General features: G+C 39.0%; 1 protein-coding gene across 1 annotated transcript in view; it reads right to left on the bottom strand.

Moving 5' to 3' along the window:
- Nucleotides 1–24,171, bottom strand: part of Hydin (HYDIN axonemal central pair apparatus protein) — a 433,096-nt gene that overhangs the window by 215,111 nt on the left and 193,814 nt on the right. Inside the window, exons 18-21 of the mRNA XM_004659564.2 lie at nucleotides 15,915–16,153; nucleotides 12,092–12,389; nucleotides 10,901–11,044; nucleotides 8,022–8,165 (exon numbers count right to left, since the gene is read on the bottom strand). Of these exons, the coding sequence (XP_004659621.2) occupies nucleotides 8,022–8,165; nucleotides 10,901–11,044; nucleotides 12,092–12,389; nucleotides 15,915–16,153 (825 nt within the window). The remainder of the gene's footprint in view (nucleotides 1–8,021; nucleotides 8,166–10,900; nucleotides 11,045–12,091; nucleotides 12,390–15,914; nucleotides 16,154–24,171) is intronic.

A 24,171-nucleotide genomic window follows, 5' to 3' on the forward strand; every position in this document is an offset into this window, starting at 1 on the left:
CAGTTCACCAAAATATACTAAGATAACAGGCATATATAAGCATAAATTGTTTTATATATCAATATACATATACACATCCATATATTTTGTTAGTTGAAAATGAAATAAAGGAAAATATGGAGTTATTTAAAGGAAAATATTTTGATAAGATTGTTGGGTTATGGGCTGGAGAGATGGCTTAGTGGTTAAGTGCTTGCCTGTGAAGCCTGAGGACACCGGTTTGAGGCTCAATTCCCCGGGACCCATGTTAGCCAGATGCACAAGAGGCACATGCATCTGGAGTTCATTTGCAGTGGCTAGAAGCCCTGGCATGCTCATTTTCTCTGACTCTTTCTATTGCTCTCAAATAAATAAATAAATAAATAAATAAATAAATAAATAAATAAATAAATAAAAATAAAAAACATATTGTGGGGTTATATGGATTGAAGAATTGTAAAAAGCCAAGCCTACAATTAATAGTAATAATATTTTTTTGTTTTTGGTAATTCGAGGTAGGGTCTTACTCTAGCCCAGGCTGACTTGGAATTCACTATGCAGTCTCAGGCTGGCCTCAAACTCACAGTGATCCTCCTACCTCTGTCTTCCCAGAGCTGTGATTATGTACCATCATGCCTGGCCTACAATGAATAATTAATTATTAAGTAAAAATAGATTGGGAAATGTTTTTGCTGGACAAGTGGAGAAGACCTTTACTTAAGAAAAGTTTAAAAAGCCAACTAACAGCACAGGAAAATGAGTTTTGTATTTAGAGACCCAGAATGGAGGATATTAGGTAATTTAATTTCTTTTCAATGTCTAAAATCCTGAATTGTTAAGAAAAGCTATTAGCATACAAAGAATTGAGTTTTGTTGCAGTGTTTTTCAAACAAATTTGTTTTTGTTTCCTTTGTCTTAAGCACAGTATTTCTACTTTCAATTGTTTCTTATTCAACTTAAAATGACACTCTAGAGAAGTACTGGGGTTTGTTTGGTATGCTTTATATGTCCTGTTCACTCTCTGGTTTCAAATCCTTACATGCCCCTTGATGATGTGGTGGCAATAACACCTTCTATTAGGAAGCTGGTTCTAAATTGGCTTTTTGAAGGCATTACCCAGTCTTCACATTCAGTTGGCGTGAAGCCACCTTAGGTATGCAGCGAGTGCTCAGTAGTGGCATGGAGCATGGCATAGGAAGGAATGTCTACAGTGTTTCTCACCTCTCCACAGGACCCACACAGTCCAGGTATTTAACTGTGTACTTTGTAGGAATTATACACATCCACAAAGCTTATATTTTACATATGAAAGCAGAAAAGTGAAATTATAAACTCATCCAAAATTTTCCCATGTTATTTCTTTTTTTTAAAAATTTTTATTAACATTTTCCATGATTATAAAATATATCCCATGGTAATTCCCTCCCTCCCCACCATGTTATTTCTTAAAGATAATATTACGCAAATATTAGTCAAGACATGATGGTGAATAAGAGAATTTTATAAAAACAGAATTGGCCTACACTGTTTTGTTAAAAATATATGTTGAGTTAGAAAAGCCCTGGAGACATTTTTTTTTTTATTCAATGGATATTAATTACTAAGACTAAAGCTTCTGGAACTAGTTTGCCTGTGTTTGAATTCTGATACTGCCAGTTCTTAGTGGTATAACCATGATCAAAGCATGGAGCCTTAGTTTCTCCATCTAGAGAATAGGGGTGATAATGGTACCGACCTGTTTGATGGGATGAGTTAATGTAAGTGAAGTGATTTGCAACAGTGCCATGCTCATAGTACATGACATACAAGTGCTAGTCGTTATTACTATTATGCGTTGGCATTCAAGGAAATTATTGCTAAAATGTTAAGCAGTTTTTACTGACATCTGACTGCAAAGGGGGTGAAATCAGCACATTTGCTCGTTACTTACTTCCTATTGTTCCTTCATTTGTTTAATTCTTCATTCCTTACTTTTTTTCCTTCTTTCTTTTTGTGTCCTGGGGATCCAACACAGGTTCCATGAATGCTAGGAAAAAGCTCTTCAGCTAGGCGATACCTTCAGACCCTATTCTCCAAATTTTATTGGCTATAGTAATTTTTTTTAAATCCAAGGTTTAAATGTTTTGTTCTGAAGTCCCAGCTACTCAAGTTTTACAGTCTCAGTGAAATGGACTGTCAGTTTCTTCTTTACACTCTTGTTTTTCACTCATTCCTGAGTTCCTCATTTGATTTTTCTGGATGGTTGCCTTTAATTGGTGAAACATTTTAAACAAGGTGACACAAATACTTATTCAGTCATTTCTTTCATTTTTGACAATATCCTGCTGTTCTTTTATTCTCTAAGGATACTTTGGCTGGTCGTAAAATTCTTGATCACAGTTTCTTTCCCTCGAAACCCTGTAGTCTCTTTGGTGGCATTAAGTTACTGTGGAAAAGTCTGATGTTAGTATAAACAACTTCCTTTGATGGCTTTCTTCTTTTCTACTTAGATGCCATAGAATTCCTTGGTTTCAATGAATCTTGTGACTTCACTAAGATATATCACATTGTTGAATAATACTCTATCACATTTTGTCCTAGGATGGTTGTGACTTTATTTGAAAAACACTTATAAAGTATTTTGCTTATATTTTGAACAGACAGAACAATGAGTAGCAGGTCATCTTTGTACCCATCTTCTCTTTCTTACTCAGCTCCCCTCTTATGAGGCATCTGGGTTTACAAGTATCTTGTCTATCTTTGTAAACCTTCTATGTATATAAAACACATTCATGCTGGGTGTGGTGGCACAGGCCTTTAGTCCCTGCACTTGGGAGGCAGAGGTAGGAGGATCACCATGAGTTTGAGGCCACCCTGAGACTACATAGTGAACCCCAGGTCAGCCTGGGCTAGAGTGAGACCCTACCTCGAAAGCCCCCCCCCCAAAAAAAAGGCCAAAAACACATTCATGTATATTTTTGTCCACATGATAGCACATTATGCACACTTTTCTGCTGTTTACTTTTCTTACTGTGAGGTAACTCACTATCAAGATATACAGAACTATCTCATTCTCTCTATTTTACTTTTTGGGGGAGACTTTATTTATTTTTAAAAATTTTTTTATTTATTAGTTTTGTATTCAGCAAATACAGTCAGTTTGGTACCATTATTAGGCTCATCCGTGACCTACCCCCTCCCCACTGGCCCCTCCTTGTTGAAGTATATGGGTCGTGCATTGTGGAGTTAGCCCACAGAACTATCTCATTCTTTTTAATAGCTTCATCTTATTCCATCATTTATTTCTGCTATTATTTACTTAATCAATCTCTGATTGGAGGTTATTGGCTCCTGAATGCTGGGATTAAAGGTGTGTACTACTATACCTGGCTACTTTTAAATTATATAATATGACTTTATAAAGAGTGAGGTACTTACCCTGGGTTATTAACTCTGACACCACTAAAAGCATAAATTTTCACAAAAATTTTGAACCATTTCTCTGGAGAAGAGTACCATTTTTGTTTAATCTGTATTTTCTGGGGATAGCCTGGTGCCCACAGATCCCCTCCATTTTTAGCACTCTCCTCATATATGTTGCTTCTGAGCCCAGACACTCCAGAGCTCACAGGGCAGAACAACTTCATCTTTTACATTACTACAACATTTTCAGGGCACATATTTTCTTGTATGTAATATACATTTAATATTTTAATCATTTATGTATGTATTTATTTATTAGAGAGAGAGGCAGAAAGAGAATGGGTATGCCAGAGCCTCTAACCACTGCAAATGAACTCCAGATGCATACGCTACCTTGTGCATTTGGCTTACATAGGCAATGGTGAATCAAACCGGGGTCCTTAGGATTCACAGGCAAGCACCTTAACTGCTAAGCCATTTCTCCAGCCTAAATACACACACACACACACACACACACACACACACACACACACACACACATACACACACAATTTATTTATTATATAGAGAAAGAGAATGGGTGTGCCAGGGCCTCTAGCCACTGCAAACAAACTCCAGATGCATGCATCACCATGTGCATCTGGCTTATGTGGGTTCTGGGGAATCGAATCTGGGTCCTTGGGCTTTATAGGCAAGCACCTTAACTGCTAAGATATCTACTCAGCCCTGTATTTTAAAATTTATTTATTTATTTGAGGGGGGGGCAGATAGAGAAAGAAAGAGAGAGAGAGAGAGAGAGAGAGAGAGAGAGAGAGAGAGAGAGATAGATAGACAGGCAGATAGAGAAAGAGAGAGAGAGAGAGAGAGAGAGAGAGAGAGAGAGAGAGAGAATGGGCATGCCAGGGCCTCTAACCAGTGCAACAAACTCCAGACACATGTGCCACCTTGTGCATCTGGCTTATCATACCTGGGTCCTTTGGCTTTGCAGGCAAATGCCTTAACTGCTGAGCCATCTCACTAGCCCCTGTGTGTTTTTTTTAAATTCACTGAAAAAAACCCATCATTCTTCTATAAGTTACTTCAAATCTCCATTATTTGGTTATTATAAGACTTTAGAAGGAAGCTTCTGGAGGCACATTTAATTGAGAGATGCTCAGATAAATTTCTTTTGAAATGAAAGTTTTATTGGGGAGGATATTTAATATACCATGGAAGAACATGGCAGGGGTCTGAATCTGAGCTTTCAGAGTTGGGGATCAAAACAAGAACGTGCTGGTTAGAGGTGGAGATAGGAAGGTATTAGAGCTGAGACCAACACTCAAGTAGCCTTGGAGCTCCTGGTAATAGGGAATCTGGTTTTGCTTTCCCCCTTGTCCTTGGGTTTTGGAAGATAGGACACGAGGGGAATTGGGTCTGGGTGTCATGAAGTTCACAGCAGTGGAAATGGGACAGAATTTTCAGAGAGACAGAGAACCCAAGACAGACTTTACTATAGGTGAGCATGGCTACCTTTGGAGTGGGCCACATCTGGTCTCTTAAAAGCTACTGCATCTGTGTTCTAACAGTTATACCCATCCCTCTTTCGACTTATTTTTATTGGTATGGTCTTTTATTTTATTTTATTTTTTGGATCCTACTATGATCTCAGGAGGCACAGGAGTTGGCCTAGTCTACCACCCAGATTAAGAATGGTCCCCATGTCTGAATATTCATGTCCTCCCATCTATTTGCTTTCCTGGGTTCTATGACTTCACCTTTCATGTTTTATTTGAGAGCTCATATCTCATCCTTGAGCTATTTGTCAAAGTCAGATTGCATTAGCTCTGCTTTCTCTGAGGCAGTATAGTTTTCTTGGGCAGGGATGGGGTGGTCACAACCTGGTGTCAGAATGAGGAACAGGGTGAGGGGCCTACCCTGGTGTATCAACTCTGACACTACTATAAGCATGAGATTTCCACAAACATTTTGACCTATTTGTCTCGCAAAGGCACATTTTTGTCTGGTCTGTATTGCTGTATGTTAAGTTGGTTTTCTTTAGATAAGCCTGGTTGCTGAATATTTTCATCTCTTGCTTAGGTTTGTCTCTTCTTTTCCTTCCTGTTCAGAGATCTTAGCCGGTTTTCCCCATATTGTGGTTGAAGGAGATACATGCATTTAAAGAATCAGTAGGGGACTGGAGAGATGGCTTGGCAGTTAAAGGTACTTACTTTCAAAGCATGATGACTGGGGTTCAATTCCCCAGGACCCACATAAAGCCAGATGCACAAATAGGCACATTTGTGTGAAGAATTTGTGTGATGTAGCAAGAGGCCCTGGCATGTCCATTGTCATTCTTTCTCACTCTTTGATTGCAAATAAATAAAAATATTCAAAAAAAGAATCAGTGGGTAAGTTCACTTACCCAATCACAGAAAAAAAATCGCCACACAGTCTCACTCATCTATAGCACCTAACCTGAATCTACCCAAGATACCTTACACATCCAGCAAGCATCTCATTGACTAGACACTAGGAGGGATGGGGAGGGAGGGGAGGGCAACGAAGGGGTGGGAAACACTAATCTAGACCCAAATGGCAATGGTACCATAAAATTCTACTTCCTAAAAGGTAGACCAAATGGCTGAACCTTCACCAGGCCCTTAGAGCAAACACCTGAACCACAAGACACTGGACAGGGTAGGATCAAGTCTAACCTAAATCTTCCCTCCCTCCCTCTCCCTCTTTCTCTCTCTCTCCTCTCTAACTCCTATATATTAGTTACCTTTTCTCCTCATTTTCTTAGGGGACACTGACCTATAACTCCCAGTACCAGCATGGGGCTATCACCCACAATGAGCTTTTGATCAGAGAAACCTACAAGGTTTTCTAAAAGAATGACAGATTTCTGTCATAGTATTTAATGACCCACCAAAGGTTAGTGGTAAGACCCTATTGCTGAAGACACCATACACAGCTGACACATAAAATGGAACAGCATGGCTGGAACCCATGAGAGACTCAGTCCCCAGTCAGCGTGTCTAGTGCCAGAAGGTGCTACATGGGCGACTGGGGGAAACAACCAATATCTGTCTAAGCAACTCATGGTCCAACCTACTTAGCAGCAAATAACCTGTTGTGATGCCCCCACAAGTGCAATAGTGGCACACAGCCATGGTGGGGAACCAACTGCTCTTGATTTGGCTAACTGATCCCCTCAGTGGTACGAGACCCATAGCTGGAGCTGGGAAACAAGTCAGAATCTTATCCAAACATAAACCATCTCTCCAATATCAAGATACCATCAATCATGGGCTACAAGAGGGCCTACACCTATTAAACTCTCTATGAAAAGTAAGGGCTATCTCATTTGTCCTGGTGCTAAATTACTCTCCGTTGGAGAATCTGCTTCTCTTTTTCAGATAGATGCAAATCCTAAGGAGAGAGCCACCCTCAAAAGGGCCCTGGCTGAAACTAAGGAAAATTGGCAAAACAAGCAAGGGTGCTGTTTTCCTGATGAACCGAATACCAGCATAACGGGGAAGGAGACCAACACAGAGAAAAATCAACGCCTACCAAATCAGAGAGCCAGAGCCCCAGAGGCCCCCAACACCTCATCACTGAAGCAGACCAAAAATGAACCCAACATGGCTCAGGGAAATTTTGTGGAAGAGGGGGTGGAAAGAATGTCAGAGCCACCTGTTGGGTCATGATATACAGAGACATTTATAGTACTAATAACTGTGGGCTAACTCCACAATGCAAGACCCATATACCTCAACAAGGAGGGGCCAATGGGGAGGGGGTAGGTAACGGATGAGCCTAATAATGGTTCCAAACTGCCTGTACTTGTGGAATAGAAAACTAATAATAATAATAACAAAGAATCAGTGGGAATAGTGGAGGTGGTATAATAATGCAATTTTGCATGGGTACTGTCTAGTAACTCTCTCCCTAAGTCCAAGTGCTCTGTTTCCATCATTCCCAAAGATGTATGTTTCTTAGTGTGGCTTACAGAACATCTCCCTAAGTCACAGGTTCCTTCTTCAGAGATCATTTAGTGATTGAAGCCTGGCCTCCTTTTCTCATTGTATCAATTCTCCACTGGCTGTCTCTAAGTGGTGTGTGTGTGTTTGTGTGTGCTTTCTCCTTCAATCCTCTTCTATAGCTCTGCAGTGTCATTTGCCCATTGCCATCCACTGTTATTGGTATTCTCATACCTAGAAAAGGATCTGAGGGTCAGTCTCCTGGGTATGTTTAGAGAATACTTCTACCTGTCAGATCCATGGCAGGACTAGGATCATGGCCTAGACCAGATTTGTCTGTCTTTAGGTCTGGGTTCACTGGAGACTGACTGAGAGTCTAGCTAGTTCACTGACTATGAAGTTTTGGTTGGGCTTCAGGGAGAAGAATTTAAAGTTCTTCACTGTTACTGCTAGAAAGCACTACTCTATAGACTAGCTCCATTACAATGGGCAGGAGCAAAGGAGATTCCTACACAATGAGTTTCCCTACTGATATTCAAGCTAATTTATTACTTAAATTTTTCTGTAGTCTTTTTTATTGGTTTCTTGGATTTTTTTTTTTATTTTTCTGGACTGAACTTAGACAGTATATTATTATCCTCTTGCTCTCTCCACACACATAACTCTATGTCAAGTTACCTTAGGAGTTGCAGACAGCAGAGATTTATCAGTTTCACATATAAAGAAAGGTCCAGTTGTTGAGAGAAACACATGCACAGGCAGGGTAGAAATATTCTTTATGGTCAAGGGCTGGTAATCAGGTTCCAGGGCAGTGTCAGGTGTCTATAAAACAGGAAAAAGAAGAAGCAAACCAAGTTATGGTAAGTTCAATGATGCTTTAGCAACAAAGGTCTCAGGTTCATTGTGAATAACAGACTTAGTATCTTTTAATATACATTCATTTATTTCCCCTGGTAGAAGTTGAGTTAAATGATATGGAATGGTGTATGGTAGGATTCTGAACAGTAAACCTACATAACTCAGAAAACAGATTAGATTTCTGACTCTTGCTGCTTAGTTGAAAAAGAAAACCCTACAGAAGCTAGGCTTCTGGATAGAATGGTTACTAGACACATTTCTACAGTGCCACAAAACAAATTCTAATACATTCATGATACTTTATGAAAGAATTGAAGGGTACTATAACAGATAAACATTTTACTTATTTATTTTTTTCTATGATTAAACTACACAATTTGCAAATAGGCTTGTTTTGTAATATTGACAAGCTCTCATAACTCCTCCCATATTTTCTTCCTGATGCTAGCAGTACAGCTGAATAGAAGCACCTTCTTCCTGCACTGGACATACCCGATTTCAGTATTCAGCTGGAGAAAGCATCAGAAACAGATCTAGAGACAGGCATCTTTCGTCAGTCTGGGTTTTCTTCATTCATATGGTAGAACTGACATCATTTTGTGCATGTTCTGAGTGGGTTCTTATGTGTCACTGGGAGGTGGCTAGGAAGCCTCAATATCCTATCATTCCTGGACTCTTCCAACAGCTCTAGTCTATTTATTTATTTACTTGTTTTTATTTGCTTTTTTCCAGTAAAATTCTCCTGGCTTGTTGTTTTGGCCTGGCTATGTGTCCATCTGTTTTCCTAGCAGTCTTATTTCTACTGTGGTTCTCAGGGGTCTTCCAGACAGTCAGTGAGCTTGGGGGGCCAGTGTCTGCTGTGTCAAGACTCCTGCCTCAGTGGTGTTTCACTGACACCTGTGTACTTCCCAAGGTCATGTCAGGAGTCTGGCCAGTGATTTGCCACACAATGTGGCAAACTTTGCCCCCCCCCCAATATGGTAATGCAGACACTGACTCCCTTGCACTTGCAGGTTGCACACCACAGGTGAGGGGGTGAAGCAGTGCATTCAGGCCTACTAAGTAGCAAGCTGCCTGGAGCACTGTCCACCCATGACCTTCCCTGAAGGCTGCTGTGTCACTGTCGATGGCTCTGAAGTGAAGAAGTCACACTTGGTTGGTTTTGGCAAGGGGCCATTTGGAAGTTAGTGATGAAAAGGAGTTGAAGCCTAGAGAAGACAATGTGTTTTAAAATGACCCCTTCTCTCTGGGCTGTTTCTCTCCCCAAATACCAGCAGACAGAATCTTCCGCTGGAACTTCATGGAGCAAACAGGATGAAAGTCTCAAATGACCTTTTCAGTTCTGCACAGATGTGAGTTCATGTTTGTGGCTTATACAAATATCATAAAGTAGATCAAATAGGAGGAAACAGAAAAATTCTTTCTGTAGGCAGTGATCATATCATTATATTCTAAGGTGCCAAATAAGATGCACTTCCTTGAGCAGACAATAATGAAGCAGAACAGTTGGATGTTAGACAGTTAAATTTGAATACCAGGACCCAACAGGTCTCTCCCACATGCCAGATAATAATACAGCTGAATTTCTTTATCATCTCTCATATAGATTAAATGTGAGCAGGAGATGGGTAATGAAAGAGACAGTGGTAGGAGAGACTTCAAACTTCTGACATTTGGGAAGAAGGAAGGAAGGGTGAAAACAAATAGCAGGGAGTTGTGACTTAATTCACTTTAGTTCAATGAGAAGTTATTGCCACATTTGAAATATTTGTATATTTTAATTTAGTGAAAAACTTTAACAATAGACATTTAAGCAGGAACATGTTACCCTTTTCCTGAAAAAAGGCATGAAGATATGAAAAGAAGAAAAAAAAAAGTTAATCATTTGCATATTCTTATGAGTGATTATAGGCTGAGAAAAATCTAATAAGAAACTCTGCTGAATATTTAATATACATTGTCTTGTCAGAACAGATGTTTTGGATGGTAAATAATTTTAGGATGGAAACAGGTCACATCCCACTCTGATGTCTCCCTGACCTCTTTATCATTCCTATGCCTATCCTTGGTAGTAACAACTCCCATTCTCTCTCCCAATCTTCTATTCTTTCATTTATTGCCTGGTCTTAAAAGCCATACATCAAGGACATATATAGCCATATAAATTAATAAGTACAAATCACACAGTTTTAGTTGACTTTTGTGTAGCTGTGTTAGGTGATCTAAACAGCTTAACTTGAATCTCAGTTTCCTTATGTGTATCATGAGGATGATAATGAAACCTGCTGTGCAGGGTTTCTGTGATGGACACCTTGGGAAATGCATACAATTGAACATGGCTGAATGCCTAGCAATAGTAATCAGTAAGTAGTACCCACTGCTCCCAATTATAATTATAAATTATTGTGATTCTAATCCAACCATTTCTCTGTGGTCATGTTTATTCTACTGAAAGTAAAATGATGAACAGTCATGCCTTTTCAGTGCACTGGAAAACCCCTCCCATTGATCTTATTCATAGGAAATGATGGAAATAGGATTTCTATTTTTAGTTAAATGTATACTGGACTCTGAAGCTTAAACAATGACTGGGTGATGGCCATAATGGGTTACCAATTAATTTGGCTCTCAAAACGAAATTGTAAACATGTAGACTCCTGGCAAAAAAGCTTAGCCCTCCCTAGCACAGTGCCACTGACCTTCTCCAGTCGATATATGAGCTGCCTGGTGGAGAGCTGCATAACAGGTGCTATAAACTCACAGATGACATTTACAGACATCAACACGCTCTTCCCCTTGCAGGCTCCCACGATGGCATGGCACACCAACTTTTCTTTGACAACCTGTACACAACAAACACCAGTAAAAAAACTCGAGAGCATATTTCCCTGAGTAGTGCACTTCCGGTTCCTTTCTGTCACACAATTACCTTCTGGCTGGTTAAATATAGCTTGATGAAGTCTATATTTATTTATTACTGTCTCCAAGGTTACAATCAATTTAAATTCATATATATATGTATGTATATATGTATATATATATATGTATGCATATATATGTATGTATATATATGCATGTGTATATATATGTATGTATATATATGTATGCATATATGTATATATATATACACATACATATATATACATATATGCATAAATTAAATTTATAATGAAATGAGCTGTGTTAGGGACTGGGTACATAAAAGTGATGACCAAAGTACATAAAATTCTTCATGAGGCTGGTAGTTATTTGGTAGCTATAGAGTTCTTCATTAAATCAGCTGGAAACTGAGGCTGGATTTGCCTTTCATAATTACATACTTAAAAATCATAAAGTAGATATTAGTATTTCTTTGGATCCAAGAAGGCCAGAGTTTTATGAAGTAGAAAGGACCCAAGGTGAATTTTTCACCTTGAATTTTCATCATGAATTTCTTACATTGAAGTGCACTCAGGTTTGGGATGCTAATGAATTCTACTACCTAGTATGTTTTGGAAGATATTTAGAGAAGCCTGTATCTACAAAACATACTTGAAAAATAAATCAAGACTGCTAAATGTTAACAGGAAAATTTGCTTTGATCGAAAACTGGATGTTCATCTACCAGAGATTTACTTGCTGGCTGGTCAGTGTTGACTCTAGGAATAAGCACCTGTTTTCATGGCCCTTTAAAGTTGGGGCTATAGTAACTATAGAAACAAACAGAAAACTGAGCAAAGCTGAACTTTCAAAGCAATAGATGCTGCCATGGTAACTCAGTACTGTGTGTAATCCTTGAGAAGCCATATCCTTTCTCAGATAAATGTCAAGGGACTCTCATAAGAAACAGATATAGTATGGCAAAGATTTATTTAGGAGAAACAAAGCTTCCTAATATGCTTTCCTCTTACCCTGGGAGTAGCTGAATAGCCTTCAAGCATCACATCGATCGTCTGGCCTGGGTACAACTCCATCCTGATGGGGTGGATCTGAAACACGGGAATCCCTGGGTTACTGGATTTCTGGGAGGCCTGGCCCTGGGACTGGGCCTGGGTCTTGGCCTGGGACTGGACAATAGCCTTTCTTTTCTTCATCTGTTGCTTTTTGCTTAGTTTTTCCTGAGGATAGAAACTATCATTCATCCAGAACAACTGCTGAACTCGACGTCCCTTGTTGGTCAATTTGAAGTGGTAGTAGTGGGTATGGAGGCTAGAAAAGAAGGAGCAAGAGTTAAGAGGCCTTAGTGTTCTGTTTGGCTCTACCCCTTTTGGGGTTACTCTTCTGCAAATACAGAGTGATCACCAAAAAGCCACAGGACTCGGTTGGATTCCACAGGACCCATAAAAGCCAGATGTACAAGGTGGTGCATGCATTTGGAGTTTGTTTGCAGTGTCTGGAAGCCCTGGCATGCCCATTCTCTCTCTGTGTCTCTCTTTCTGCATCTTTCACTTTCTCAAATAAATTAAAAAAAAAAAAAAACTTCAGGAAGCCTGGCATGGTGGCAAATGCCTTTAATTCCAGCACTGGGGAGACAGAGGTTGAAGGATCACTGTAAGTTCAAGGCCAGCCTGGGACTAAAGAATGAGTTCTAGATCAACCTGTGCTAGAGTGAGACCCTACTTCAGAAAACCAAACCAAAACCAAACCAAAACAAAACAAAAAAACCTACATGAAGTCTAAGTTCTGATACTTCTAGAAATCATGGTGATGAAATGAAGTACTATTTACTCAAGGGCCCCCAGCAATGGAGTCATAAACCTGGGTTTGGTACCAGAGTCACCACCATTAGATGAGTGGCCATGGGAAAGTCATCACTCTTCCCCAGTAAGCCAAATACACCACAGGAAACATGGACACAATTTATAGTGTCATTAATGAGAAATGACTCTGAGGTATGAACAGAAAGCATAACATCTATTGGAGGGGGGAAAAAAGCTCATCTCGGGCTAGTCATAGTGGTGTTTGCCTAGAATCTCAGCACTTGAGAACTGAAGCAGGAGGATCATCACAAGTTCAACAGTAGTCTGGTCCTCGGTGGGAGTTCCAGGCCAGACAGGACTACATAGTGATACCCTGTCTCAAAAACAAACAAAACTAGCAAACAAACCTCCCTCTCATCTCAGGATTGTTTTGCCTTTTAAAATTTTTATTAGGCTTTGAGATTTTTATCTTATCCACTAGTCATCAGGAAATGATATCATGCCCAATAAGTAAGTTGAAGCATCACACAAATAACTGGAAGAAATTTTTGTCAGGCCTGGGTAAAAACATCTTTTTCTAAATATATATTTATAGGATATGCTCAGCAGAATAATCCTTACCAGGCAGCTTAGCTTTATGACTAGTGGAAAGCTTTGGGAGAGAAAGAGTAAAAAAAAACCCAAAAAACATAAATTTGGAATTTATAAGCTAGATATGGCCTTTGTTGCTTATCTACACTATATATTTTAATAATTATAGAAACTCAGCCATAACTATATATATTAACACTTATTTTGTAAAAAGTGGAAGTTCTAACAAAATTACAAAAACAAAAACAAAAACAAAAAGCAGGCTGGAGAGATGGCTTAGCAGTTAAGGAGCTTGCCTGCGAACCTATGTTTGACTCTCCAAATCTCACGTAAGACAGATGCACAAGTGGTACAAATGCACAAGACCGCACATGAGTACACGGTGGAGCACACCTCTGGAGTTTGATTGCAGTGGCTGGAGGCCCTGGCATGCCACTTCTCCCCCCCATCTCTCACACATAAGACATAACAAAAATGGTTATATAGTTTCCTCACTTGTGCTTTTGATTATTCTTTTGGTTATTGCTGGCATCATGACATTTCATCAAAAAGTTAGAATTAGGGCTGGAGAGATGGCTTAGCGATTAAGTGCTTGCCTTTGAAGCCTAAGGAGCCTGGTTGGAGCTTTGATTTCCTAGGACCTATGTTAGCCAGATGCACAAGAGGGCGCATGCATCTGGAGTTCACTTGCAGTGGCTGGAAGCCCTGGCAAGCCCATTTTCTCTCTCTCTCTCCCTGTCACTCTCAAATAAGTAAATAAAATGAACAACAACAACAAAAAAGAATGTGGAAAAATTATTTAAAAATTATTTAAAAAAGAAGTAAATCTACCATGCAGGGCTAAAAAATATTATTAAAACATGAGAATGATAGTGCTTATACAAAAGGGAAATAGTTTGCTTATATATTTATAAAAACCTATTACCTAATCCCCCAACTCCCAGTCAAGTGTTGGATCACTTGGGGGCTATTTAATACCATTTGTGGATTAAAAATAACATTAAATTAGAGCTTGTTTGCCAAATATTATTTTCTGTAATTATAATTGCGTACACTTAAGAAGTGTAAAACTAGAAGCAAGGACAAAATGCTCTTCTTTATGCCCAACAGACAGAGAGGAGGATAGTCAGTCACATCTACTTGACCTCCAAACATAACTGGAGACTTGTATGTAAAAACATAGGCCATTCAACTCTCTGACTTGTCTGCTGCTTGGTTGGCTACAGGAAGGCAGCTTTGCTCACTGCTCAGCTGTCTATTGTTTATGTCATTTTCAATCAAATACCATGTTTAACAGAGCAGAGGAAAGGAGGCAGGAATGGGAATGTGAGGAGGGCATCTTGCCAATCACCATCAGCCATGTCTTTCTAAAGACAATGTCTATGACTTGGTTTCAGAGATCATTAGAGCAGAACACAGGAGGAGTACCCTATGAGGTTCACAACACTACAATTAACAAGTACAAACCAGCCCTTAGACTTAACTACTGACAAATGCATAACACCCTTGAGGAACCAGGAACAAATATCCACACATACCATTCACCCTTTGCATTTAAGCCTCAGGCCTTTTATAGCCACACTAGCTTGTTCTGCTGAAAGGCTCTCTCCAGTACCACCATTCATGTTTACATACTTAGGCCCTCCAGCTTTCCCTGGGAGGTCCATGGAGACAATTACAGCCACCTCAATTGTTGGTGCTGTGGCAGGAAGGCAAGTAGAAGAAATAATATCCTCTAAACTGTTGGCTTTGTAGTGTCTGCTAGAATCCAGTTGTAATGAATAATCTTTCTAGGCATAGTCTACTTAGGGCTGCCCCTAAGCTATATCTGTATTTTCTATATTTGTAGATCTATATATTGAAGTCAAAGAGATCCTGAATTCTGGATTGTAGTTGAGATTATGAATTTGCCCACAAAGAAGCTGTAACTTTGAAAGAAGAGCGTTTTCCTACCAACCATCCCCTCTCCTAAGGTACAGGATACCCTTTGGAAACTGTAACCAAGATAGGACTAGGAAATGCATTCTTGTGGCAGATGTAATGAGAAATGAGAAGGCGATGGGCTGGAGAGATGGCTTAGTGGTTAAGCACTTGCCTGTGAAGCCTAAGGACCCCGATTCGAGGCTCGGTTCCCCAGGTCCCACGTTAGCCAGATGCACAAGGGGGCGCACGCGTCTGGAGTTCGTTTGCAGAGGCTGGAAGCCCTGGCGCGCCCATTCTCTCTCTCTCCCTCTCTCTGTCTTTCTCTCTGTGTCTATCGCTCTCAAATAAATAAATAAAAATTTAAAAAAAAAAAAAGAAATGAGAAGGCGAGGATGGGACAGGAGAGGGACAGAGGACACTAGTTCTACTTAATTAAAAATCATTTTCTAAAATAGAGCTGTTTAGATTATGTAAAATATGAGATATCAATGAAGATTGTTTCCATTATATATGTCCCTACCTAAAATGTGCTCCTAAATTGAGTTCTGGGGCAAAGGGCTTATCTGAAACAATGGTAGAACCGATTCCTGTAGCCTGGATTGGAATCTGATAGGTGTTGCTATCTTCAATCTCCAAAATGACCATGTCTTTGAATGTCACTATGTCATTCAGGTTGGCGGTCAGAGTCAGGGCAACGTCATCTTCTGCAGGAATAATGCCTTCACTGGGTCTAATCGTCCACAAGGATTTTTTGTTTACCTGCAACACAAGACTGCAAGTTAACTGGGAAGATGTTTTTGCCTTTTCACCCTGCATCTATTAAGGCTCTCTGCTTCAAATGACCTGTACTACAGAATTCAACATCAGAGATAAACATATTTTTAAAAAATGTTTTATTTACTGAGAGAGAGAAGGGGGGCCAGATAGAGACAGACAGAGAATGCCAGGGCCTCCAGCCACTGCAAATGAACTCCAGGTGCATGCACCACCTTGCTTATCTGGCTTTATGTGGGTACTAGATTCCTTTGGCTTTAAAAAAAAAGTGCCTTAACCACTAAGTCATCTTTCCAGTCTCCCTTTTAGAATCAAAGCAGTTGGTTTTTCATTTTTCAAAAAGTAACTTGATTCTGAAAAGTAAACTTGCCATTCTTCTTTTCAATGTCCCATGAAGAATCACTGTGTTTCCCATGATGACAACTCATATTTCTAACAAGCTTATAATTATGTGCTGTAATTCTCAAATTAAAGTTCTCAAATACCAGCAGAAGATACAACATTCTTAAAATTTTTAAGTGTTGTCCAAATACAATATTTCTAGTGTTATAGTGAAGAACAACTTTTATTAACGAACATACTATAGAAAGTCATTCTGGTTAATTTCATTAGCTAACGCTCCACGCTTATTTTGAAATGCATAAGTCTTTGAATCAGAGAGTTGGAAGTAACTTCTATCAGTTTATCAACAGCTGAGGTCATAGCTCACTCCTTTTTTTTTTTCTTTGAGGTAGGGTCTCATTCTAGCTCAGGCTGACCTGGAATTCACTATGTAGTCTCAGGGTGTGACCTTGAGCTCACAGCGAATTTCCTACCTCAGCCTCTGTTATGAGCATGTAAGGACCAGCATATGGTCCAGGGCCAGTTTAGGATAAATAAGTTTTTTGTGAGAGTAAAAAATGCAAAGTCAAAGCTTGTAAGCTAAACTCTGTGTGCAGTGACATAGTAGAGATTAGCAGATGTGTGTGAAACTATTAGATAAGCATTGGAAGGTATAAAAACCCCAGCTGCTCAGCAACCATTGTCTCAGTCTTCCCGACACTATGACTGACTGGAAGGTTACTCAGCAGTCCTGACTGAGACCCCCGCGAGTACATCACCGATCCGAATTCATCAGCCCGACACTCTGTCCGAACGCTGTCCGAATGATCATCCGTAAGCCAAAGCACTAGCTTACGCCAGCGGACCAAGACTCGGCTGGAAGTGCAGCGAACCGAAAAAACGTCGCAGCTCGAACCTCGCGTTGTCAGGCCGTATACATGTTAGACTCGTTAGAAATATTCTTGTGTTAGTAATGTAGTGATGAATATTATATTAGCTATAATATTATTTGTGATAGTTTGGACTTGCTTGTGCGTGACTTTCATCCCAGTAAACTCCTTTGCAAGTATCCACTGTCTGAGTATCATTGACCTTCGCCGGTGGAATCCTCTCAACCAATCATCTTTGAGAGTGCTCGCGACAGCCTCCCAAGTGTTGGGATTAAAGGCATGTATCACCATGCTCAGCTCATCCTTTTTTTTTCCTTAAGGTCTTTGGAAAAGTCAATGTAAGTATATATAAATAAATAACACCTACCTGACCATCACATTTTTAATAGCCAACTCACACAGGTATTTTACTCTGATTTTTCTTGTTAGCAGTTACCATATTCTAAAATAGTGCACAATTTGCTTACTTTTAGTATTTATTTTCTGTTTTCTTGCAGTAGGATATAAGTTCTGCACAGGAGGGTCTTCTGTCTTTACTTTGTTCACAGGTATATATCCATCATCTACAGCTCTGCCTTGTAAATAGTGACAAATAAAGGCAAGGATGGTGGTTCACATGTATAATCTCAATATTTGGGCTTGGAGTCAGGAAGATTGTGTGTGCATGCATGTGGAAGCCAGAAGTTTGACATCAGCTCACTGATTTGGCTAGACTAGCTAACCAGCAAATCTTAGGGATCCTGTCTCTGCCTCACCAGTTATGTAGGTAGGCACAGTTGAACCTGGCTTTTACATTGGTGCTGGGGTACAAACTCAGGCCTTCATGCTTGTGCATCAAACACTTTGTTTACTGAGACATCTTTCCACCCCTTTTCGCATAAACTTTGTTTTTATTTTATTTTATTTTTTGGTTTTTTGAGATAGGGTCTTGTCCTAATCCAAGCTGACCTGAAATTCACTGTGTAGTCTCAGGCTGAACTCAAACTCAAAGCAATCCTTTTAATTCTGTCTCTCCAGTGCTGGGATTAAAGACATGCACTATCATGCCCAGCTTTACATAAACTTTCTGATAGTTGGTTCCTCACATTTTTGTTTTTGTTTGTATTTTTGAGGTAGGGTTTTGCTCTAGCCCAGGCTGACCTGGAATTCACTGTATAGTCCCGGGATGGCCTCGAACTCATGGTGGTGATCCTCCTACCTCTACCTCCTGAGTGTTGGGATTAAAGACTCTGACTCAAGTTATTAAATACTTCTTCCTGGACTGGAGAGATGGCTTAGTAGTTAAGGCTTTTTTCCTGCAAAGCCTAGGGTCCCAGGTTTGATTCCCTAGTACCCACATGCATGCATCTGGAGTTTGCAGTGGCTAGGGGCCCTGGCATACTTGCTCTCTCTCTCTATCTGCCTCTTCCTCTATCTCTCTTCCTCTTAAATAAATAAAATAAATCTCTTCTTTATGATGGTTACAGACATGAGTTTTGGGAGGAGGGGAGCTTCTATACATTGATTTTTTAGTCCCTTCTTTGGAGTGATACAGAATACATTTAATGTATCTCTTTTACTCAATAGGTATTCAAGTTTTACATTCAGAGAAAGACCCTATTATTTCAAAATTTAAAAATTGTGTTTTCCCTTCCACAGCTACTTTCTTTTATTTTGACTGTTTATTTTGGGGAAGGTATTATTTGTAAATATACATGTAGAATAATCTTCAAATAATATTTAGTGATTACCAACAATGCATTGAGAAAAGGTTAAAAAAGAAAAACTGTGGTGATCATTTAGAAGCTTTTGGGATAATTAAGCAAACCCTCCAGCACTCAGGAAAGGGCTCATTATTCCCTGGAGACCTTCCTTTGCTCCTCAGGCTCTTCTGAATTATAGGCTCAGAAGCCCTCCAGAGGTAAGCATATGGAAGAAAACATTTCATTTAAAACAGATGTAAAATTCATTCTCTGAGCTTGATTTTGGATAGTGTTTCAGTCTGAAGTTATCCTTCAACTTAATTTCTATGGTGCATTTCTAGCAAAAAATAAGGAATATATTTATATATATATGAAACTGTATGGGGCTGAGATACAATGACATCTATAAATCAGAAACTTCCTGACAGACCTTGAGAGAGACTGAAATAAAATTCCATGATGATCATTATAATTGAGAAGATCTACAGATTATGGACAAAAAGTTAGAGACCACAGTCAGGCAGGATCTCACGGGGTGACACTCCAAATCCAGATTTAGCTCCAGTGCAGACTGAGTAACATGACCTGGTCATTGGGAAGAATTGGCTCATAGGTACTTACACAGAGAGAACCTAATAGTTAAAGCACAATGCTAAACTTCCAGTTTACATTTGAGGACCAAATCTATGAGATAAGAAAAAGCTAGTTACATCTCCTCTTGGTTTGAAAGTTTATAGATGAAACAAATTGAATTTTTAAAGTTAAATGAGCTAAATAAAGCACAGAAGAATATTTCTCAAGTTTATAAATTGTATATAATGAGGCTGCAGATGAATGGTAATGAAATTTTACTTTATTTGTTATTAATGAAAATTGTAGATATAACTTTAAATCAAAAGTCTTAGTATTCTTCATGATGTTTGAATGTGGGACAGTTCTGGAAACATAGAAATAGAGAAAAGCAAACATTAAAAACTACTCTAGATAAACTAGGACCTGGATGGAGATACCTGTATGATAATTGTGTCTGTAGTCAATGATTTATGCCAGAACTATATCCCTAATTTTCTGAATTTGAAGTATATTTGTGGAAAAAATGCTGAGCAGTGCATGACTCAACTAGTTTTTCAAATTTTCTCTGTAACTTTACTATTGACTGTAACTTAATAAAATCATTAGAATAGTAAGGAAACAGCTGAGGAGATTGCTTGGTAGTTAAAGGAACTTGCTTGTAAAACCTACCAGCCTAGGTACAATTCCCCAGAACTCACATAAAGCCAGATGCAAGTGGTGCATGTATTTGAAGTTTGTTTGCAGGGGCAAGAGGCCCTGGGGTGCCCAGGCATGTGTTTTCTCTCTCTCTTACAAATGAATAAATAACAATATTTTTTAAATAAAAAATATTAAGGCAACAATAAGGTAAGTCTCTGTCTTTCTGGAACATTAGTATGCATTTGTTTATAATTTTCCATTAATATATTGGAAAAGAGCTTGGGAGATGGTTCCCAGATCCAGAGTTTGGATCCCCAGCATCCCACATACATGCAAGCCCACCTGTAATCCTAGCACTCAGCAATGGGGACAAGGGATTCCTGAGGCAAGCTGGATAGCTAGACTAGCTAAATCAGTGAACCCTGGATTCAAATGACAGACTTTGCATCAGTAACTAATGTGAAGAACAATTAAAGAAGATAGTTGATATTAACCCCTGACCTCCCCACACATGCATGCACACAGGTGAATATGCATACACACATGCATGCACACCATATACACATACATGCAAAATATATCAGTAAGCATAGTTATTATAAATTTAATTTTATAGCATAGGTAATCTATCCAGGGTAAACTATAATAATTGTATGTTAAAGAATTATATTATGTTTATATTTATTTAAATATAAAATTAAATATATTTATAACAGTATTTATATAAAATATAACCATTTATGTTTGTATTTTCTTATTGAAGAAATATTTTTAGGGTGAGACAGCAAGAGAGTGAGTGAGAGAATTAATGTGCCAGGGCCTCAGTCACCAAACTAGAACTCCAAACTCATGCACCACCTAGTGTGCATGTGAGACCTTGTGCTTGCATCAGCTTTGTGTGTCTGGCTTACATGGGACCTGGAGAGAGAGTAACATGGGTCCTTAGGCTTTGCAGGCAAGCACCTTAACCACTAAGCTATCTCTCCAGCCCTAAAGAAATACTTTCTCATGTATCTTTTTATTCTATACAGAAAAGTTTTTATGAGTTCCAAAGTCAAAACACTAAACTCCTCTAACACATTCATCATAGGTGACTAAAAATGAATTCTAAAAGAACTATAAATGCAAATTCAATTTTCTATAGACATTTTAAATGCATTTTAAATGGATCAGGGTAGCTTCATTTCATTTAGTTTTTATTACAGTAGATAGAAATCACTGGCTTACATCATTTGCAGTTTGACCCACACAATCAAAGCAATACACGGAAATGGATGTCATGCTTCGGTAACCAGCTCCTTTTCTTTCTTGGCATTTTAGATTGTCTTCTTCCTTATATTAGTTTTTAAATTCTAGGGAGCTACTTTTGAGTGGTTTAATACAATAGAAGCTTATTTCTGGATCACATGAGGTCCAACTAGTAACAGAACTGAGGATGGGCCTCTAAGCACATACTCTGAAAGATTTAGCTTAAGGCTTCTAAGGACACTTGGGGCATTGACATGCTACTGGACACAAATGCAGAAAGAGAATACAGGCTCAAGTGTGAAGATTTTATGCACCAAGACTCCAAGAGTCCATCACTTGACCAGAGCTCACACATGGAGCTGCATATACCTAACCCAGTAAGAGGCTGGGGCTGTAGTCCTACTCTGAGTCTGAAGTCAAGGGGGACCAACAAGGTAGTCTTCTACCTGTTCTCTGCCAAAACTACCTTGTTAGTTAAATCTACTACCATATCCTTAGGCACTCCTCAACCCCAATGCTTTGAAAAGCAAAGGGCACCAGTCAAGTGAGGGACTATTTGGCATTTCAAATCCTATGAGAAATGTAAACTAGAGTTCACATTCATCTGTCATTAGAAGAATGCAGGAGCAGCTAAGGGGAGAAAGTATGAAAGTTCTAGATGAGAAGATTTTGCTCTGCTGGCCTTTCTTCCTGAATTTGAACCTTAAAGCATTTCATATAGTTTTTCTCATTTATGAGACCCAGTTTACAATTAAGACATAAATCAATGTCATTTTTTGTCCTTTTTTTAAATCCAAAGGCAAGATGCTTTTCTGAGAGGATACTGTCAATGTCATTTTTTCCTTTTCAATCATTTATTTTCCTCCTCTGGCCAGGTTGGTCCTCTATACACGACGTAGTGAGAATGTCACCAGTACAAGTGTTATTTCAAGTCAGGGGCATTAGTTTCTGACAGATATGTACCATTTATATTCTGAGTTTTGCCAATGCAGGTTGACTGCTCTGGACACTATACCTGAAGTTTCTTTTCAGGACTGAGTTGGTGAGTTTTTCTTTTTGATGAAGCTTATTAATCAATGCTTGGTATAAAATCAGACAGCAAAATACATCACAGAACACATCAACAGCACATTAAAATGCCAGATGCACCATCCTCACCAAAGTCAGGTTGTAAACTGCTCTAACATCCCTGTGTCTCTTTGATATTTGACTTTGAGTTGTGCCCTTTCCTTTTAGGAAGGACTTTGTGATATTTTCTCTTATTGGAGGACAAATTAGGGTAAAGAAAAAAAAGATGGCTGATAATCATCACTATGAGAATATTTCTTAATTGTTTCAAGACACAATGCAGGGAGATAACAGTGGTTTGAAATGGATAGGGAGGAGGGATCTAATGGAACAGGGATGTGGGCTCGAGTTGCTACTCAGCCAGTTTCCAGAGGTTGTACTTTGGGTTTGTCACCTATTCATCTCTAGCTGTGGGTACTGACTGTACAAAAGGGTTGTGATGATGATTAAATTAGATTATGCATGTAAAAACTCTAGCACATGATAAATACTTTATAATTCACAGCTATTGACATCCTTTTACCAAAATCTGAAACACATCACATGGCTCACATGACAATTATGTGCTTAATAGTATGTGCTTGCTAAATGAAATAGAGTACAACACTGAGAAAATAAAGATGGCACATAACTAATAAAAAAAAAACAACAAAAAAAAGGAACCAGGAAAAGAAAAAAAAAAGAACATAAAGATTGATGTTAAGAAAATATTTAAGACACAATATTTTTGCTACAAGTGAGTGTGTGGAGATTTGTGGTGGATATAATTCTAAACTAGCTCCCAAATCCATCTCCCAGGCAGGCACAAACATCTTTTCCCAATTATTTAGTCAAATAATATAGTTGCTGATGTGAAAGGATTCTATAGATGTCTCAAATCAGTTAACTTTAATATGGGGAGACTATCCTAAATGGTCTGACTTCATCAGACTGAATTTTTCTAGTGAGGGGATGTCAAGCCTGAGGGACCTTTAAAAGGGGTCACATATCAGGGTGGCTGTGGTGTTTCAGCAGCAGCTAAGAGGAGTATCTGCTGATAGCCAGCAAGAAAAGGACATCTCCATCCTTTCATTGCAAGGAAAGAAATTCAGTCAGCAACCTGAGGGCTTATCAGTGGGCCTTTCCCTAGCCAAGCCTCCCATGAGAAATATAGCTTAGCAAACATTTTTATTTCAGCCTGTTGTGATTCTATCCATGTCATGTCTAAACACCTGACCCATGGAAACAGATAATGAGTATTGTTTTAAACCACTAAATTTATGGTAATTTTTACCTAGCAATAGAAATTTGATACAAGCTTCCATGTATTCCTTTCAAAGGTGCTAAACAAGCCAACCAAAGCCTCACATCCAAACTTAAGCAATTGCTGCCTCTGCATTTTCTGCAAATTCAGCACGTAGAGGAAGTTCATGTACGCAGGCAGGCGCATGTGGCTGTATGAAGGATGGACAATTTGTGGTCTTTTGCAATCTACAATTACATGCCCTCTGGTGATGAGGGTTAAGCTGTCTTCTCTGTGGTTTCACATATCTAAAGGTAACTTTTGCTTTGGATTTTATAATAGACATACACACACTTCTTC

The sequence above is a fragment of the Jaculus jaculus genome, chromosome 1 (assembly GCF_020740685.1).
Source record: "Jaculus jaculus isolate mJacJac1 chromosome 1, mJacJac1.mat.Y.cur, whole genome shotgun sequence".
In the NCBI taxonomy this organism is placed as follows: domain Eukaryota; kingdom Metazoa; phylum Chordata; class Mammalia; order Rodentia; family Dipodidae; genus Jaculus; species Jaculus jaculus.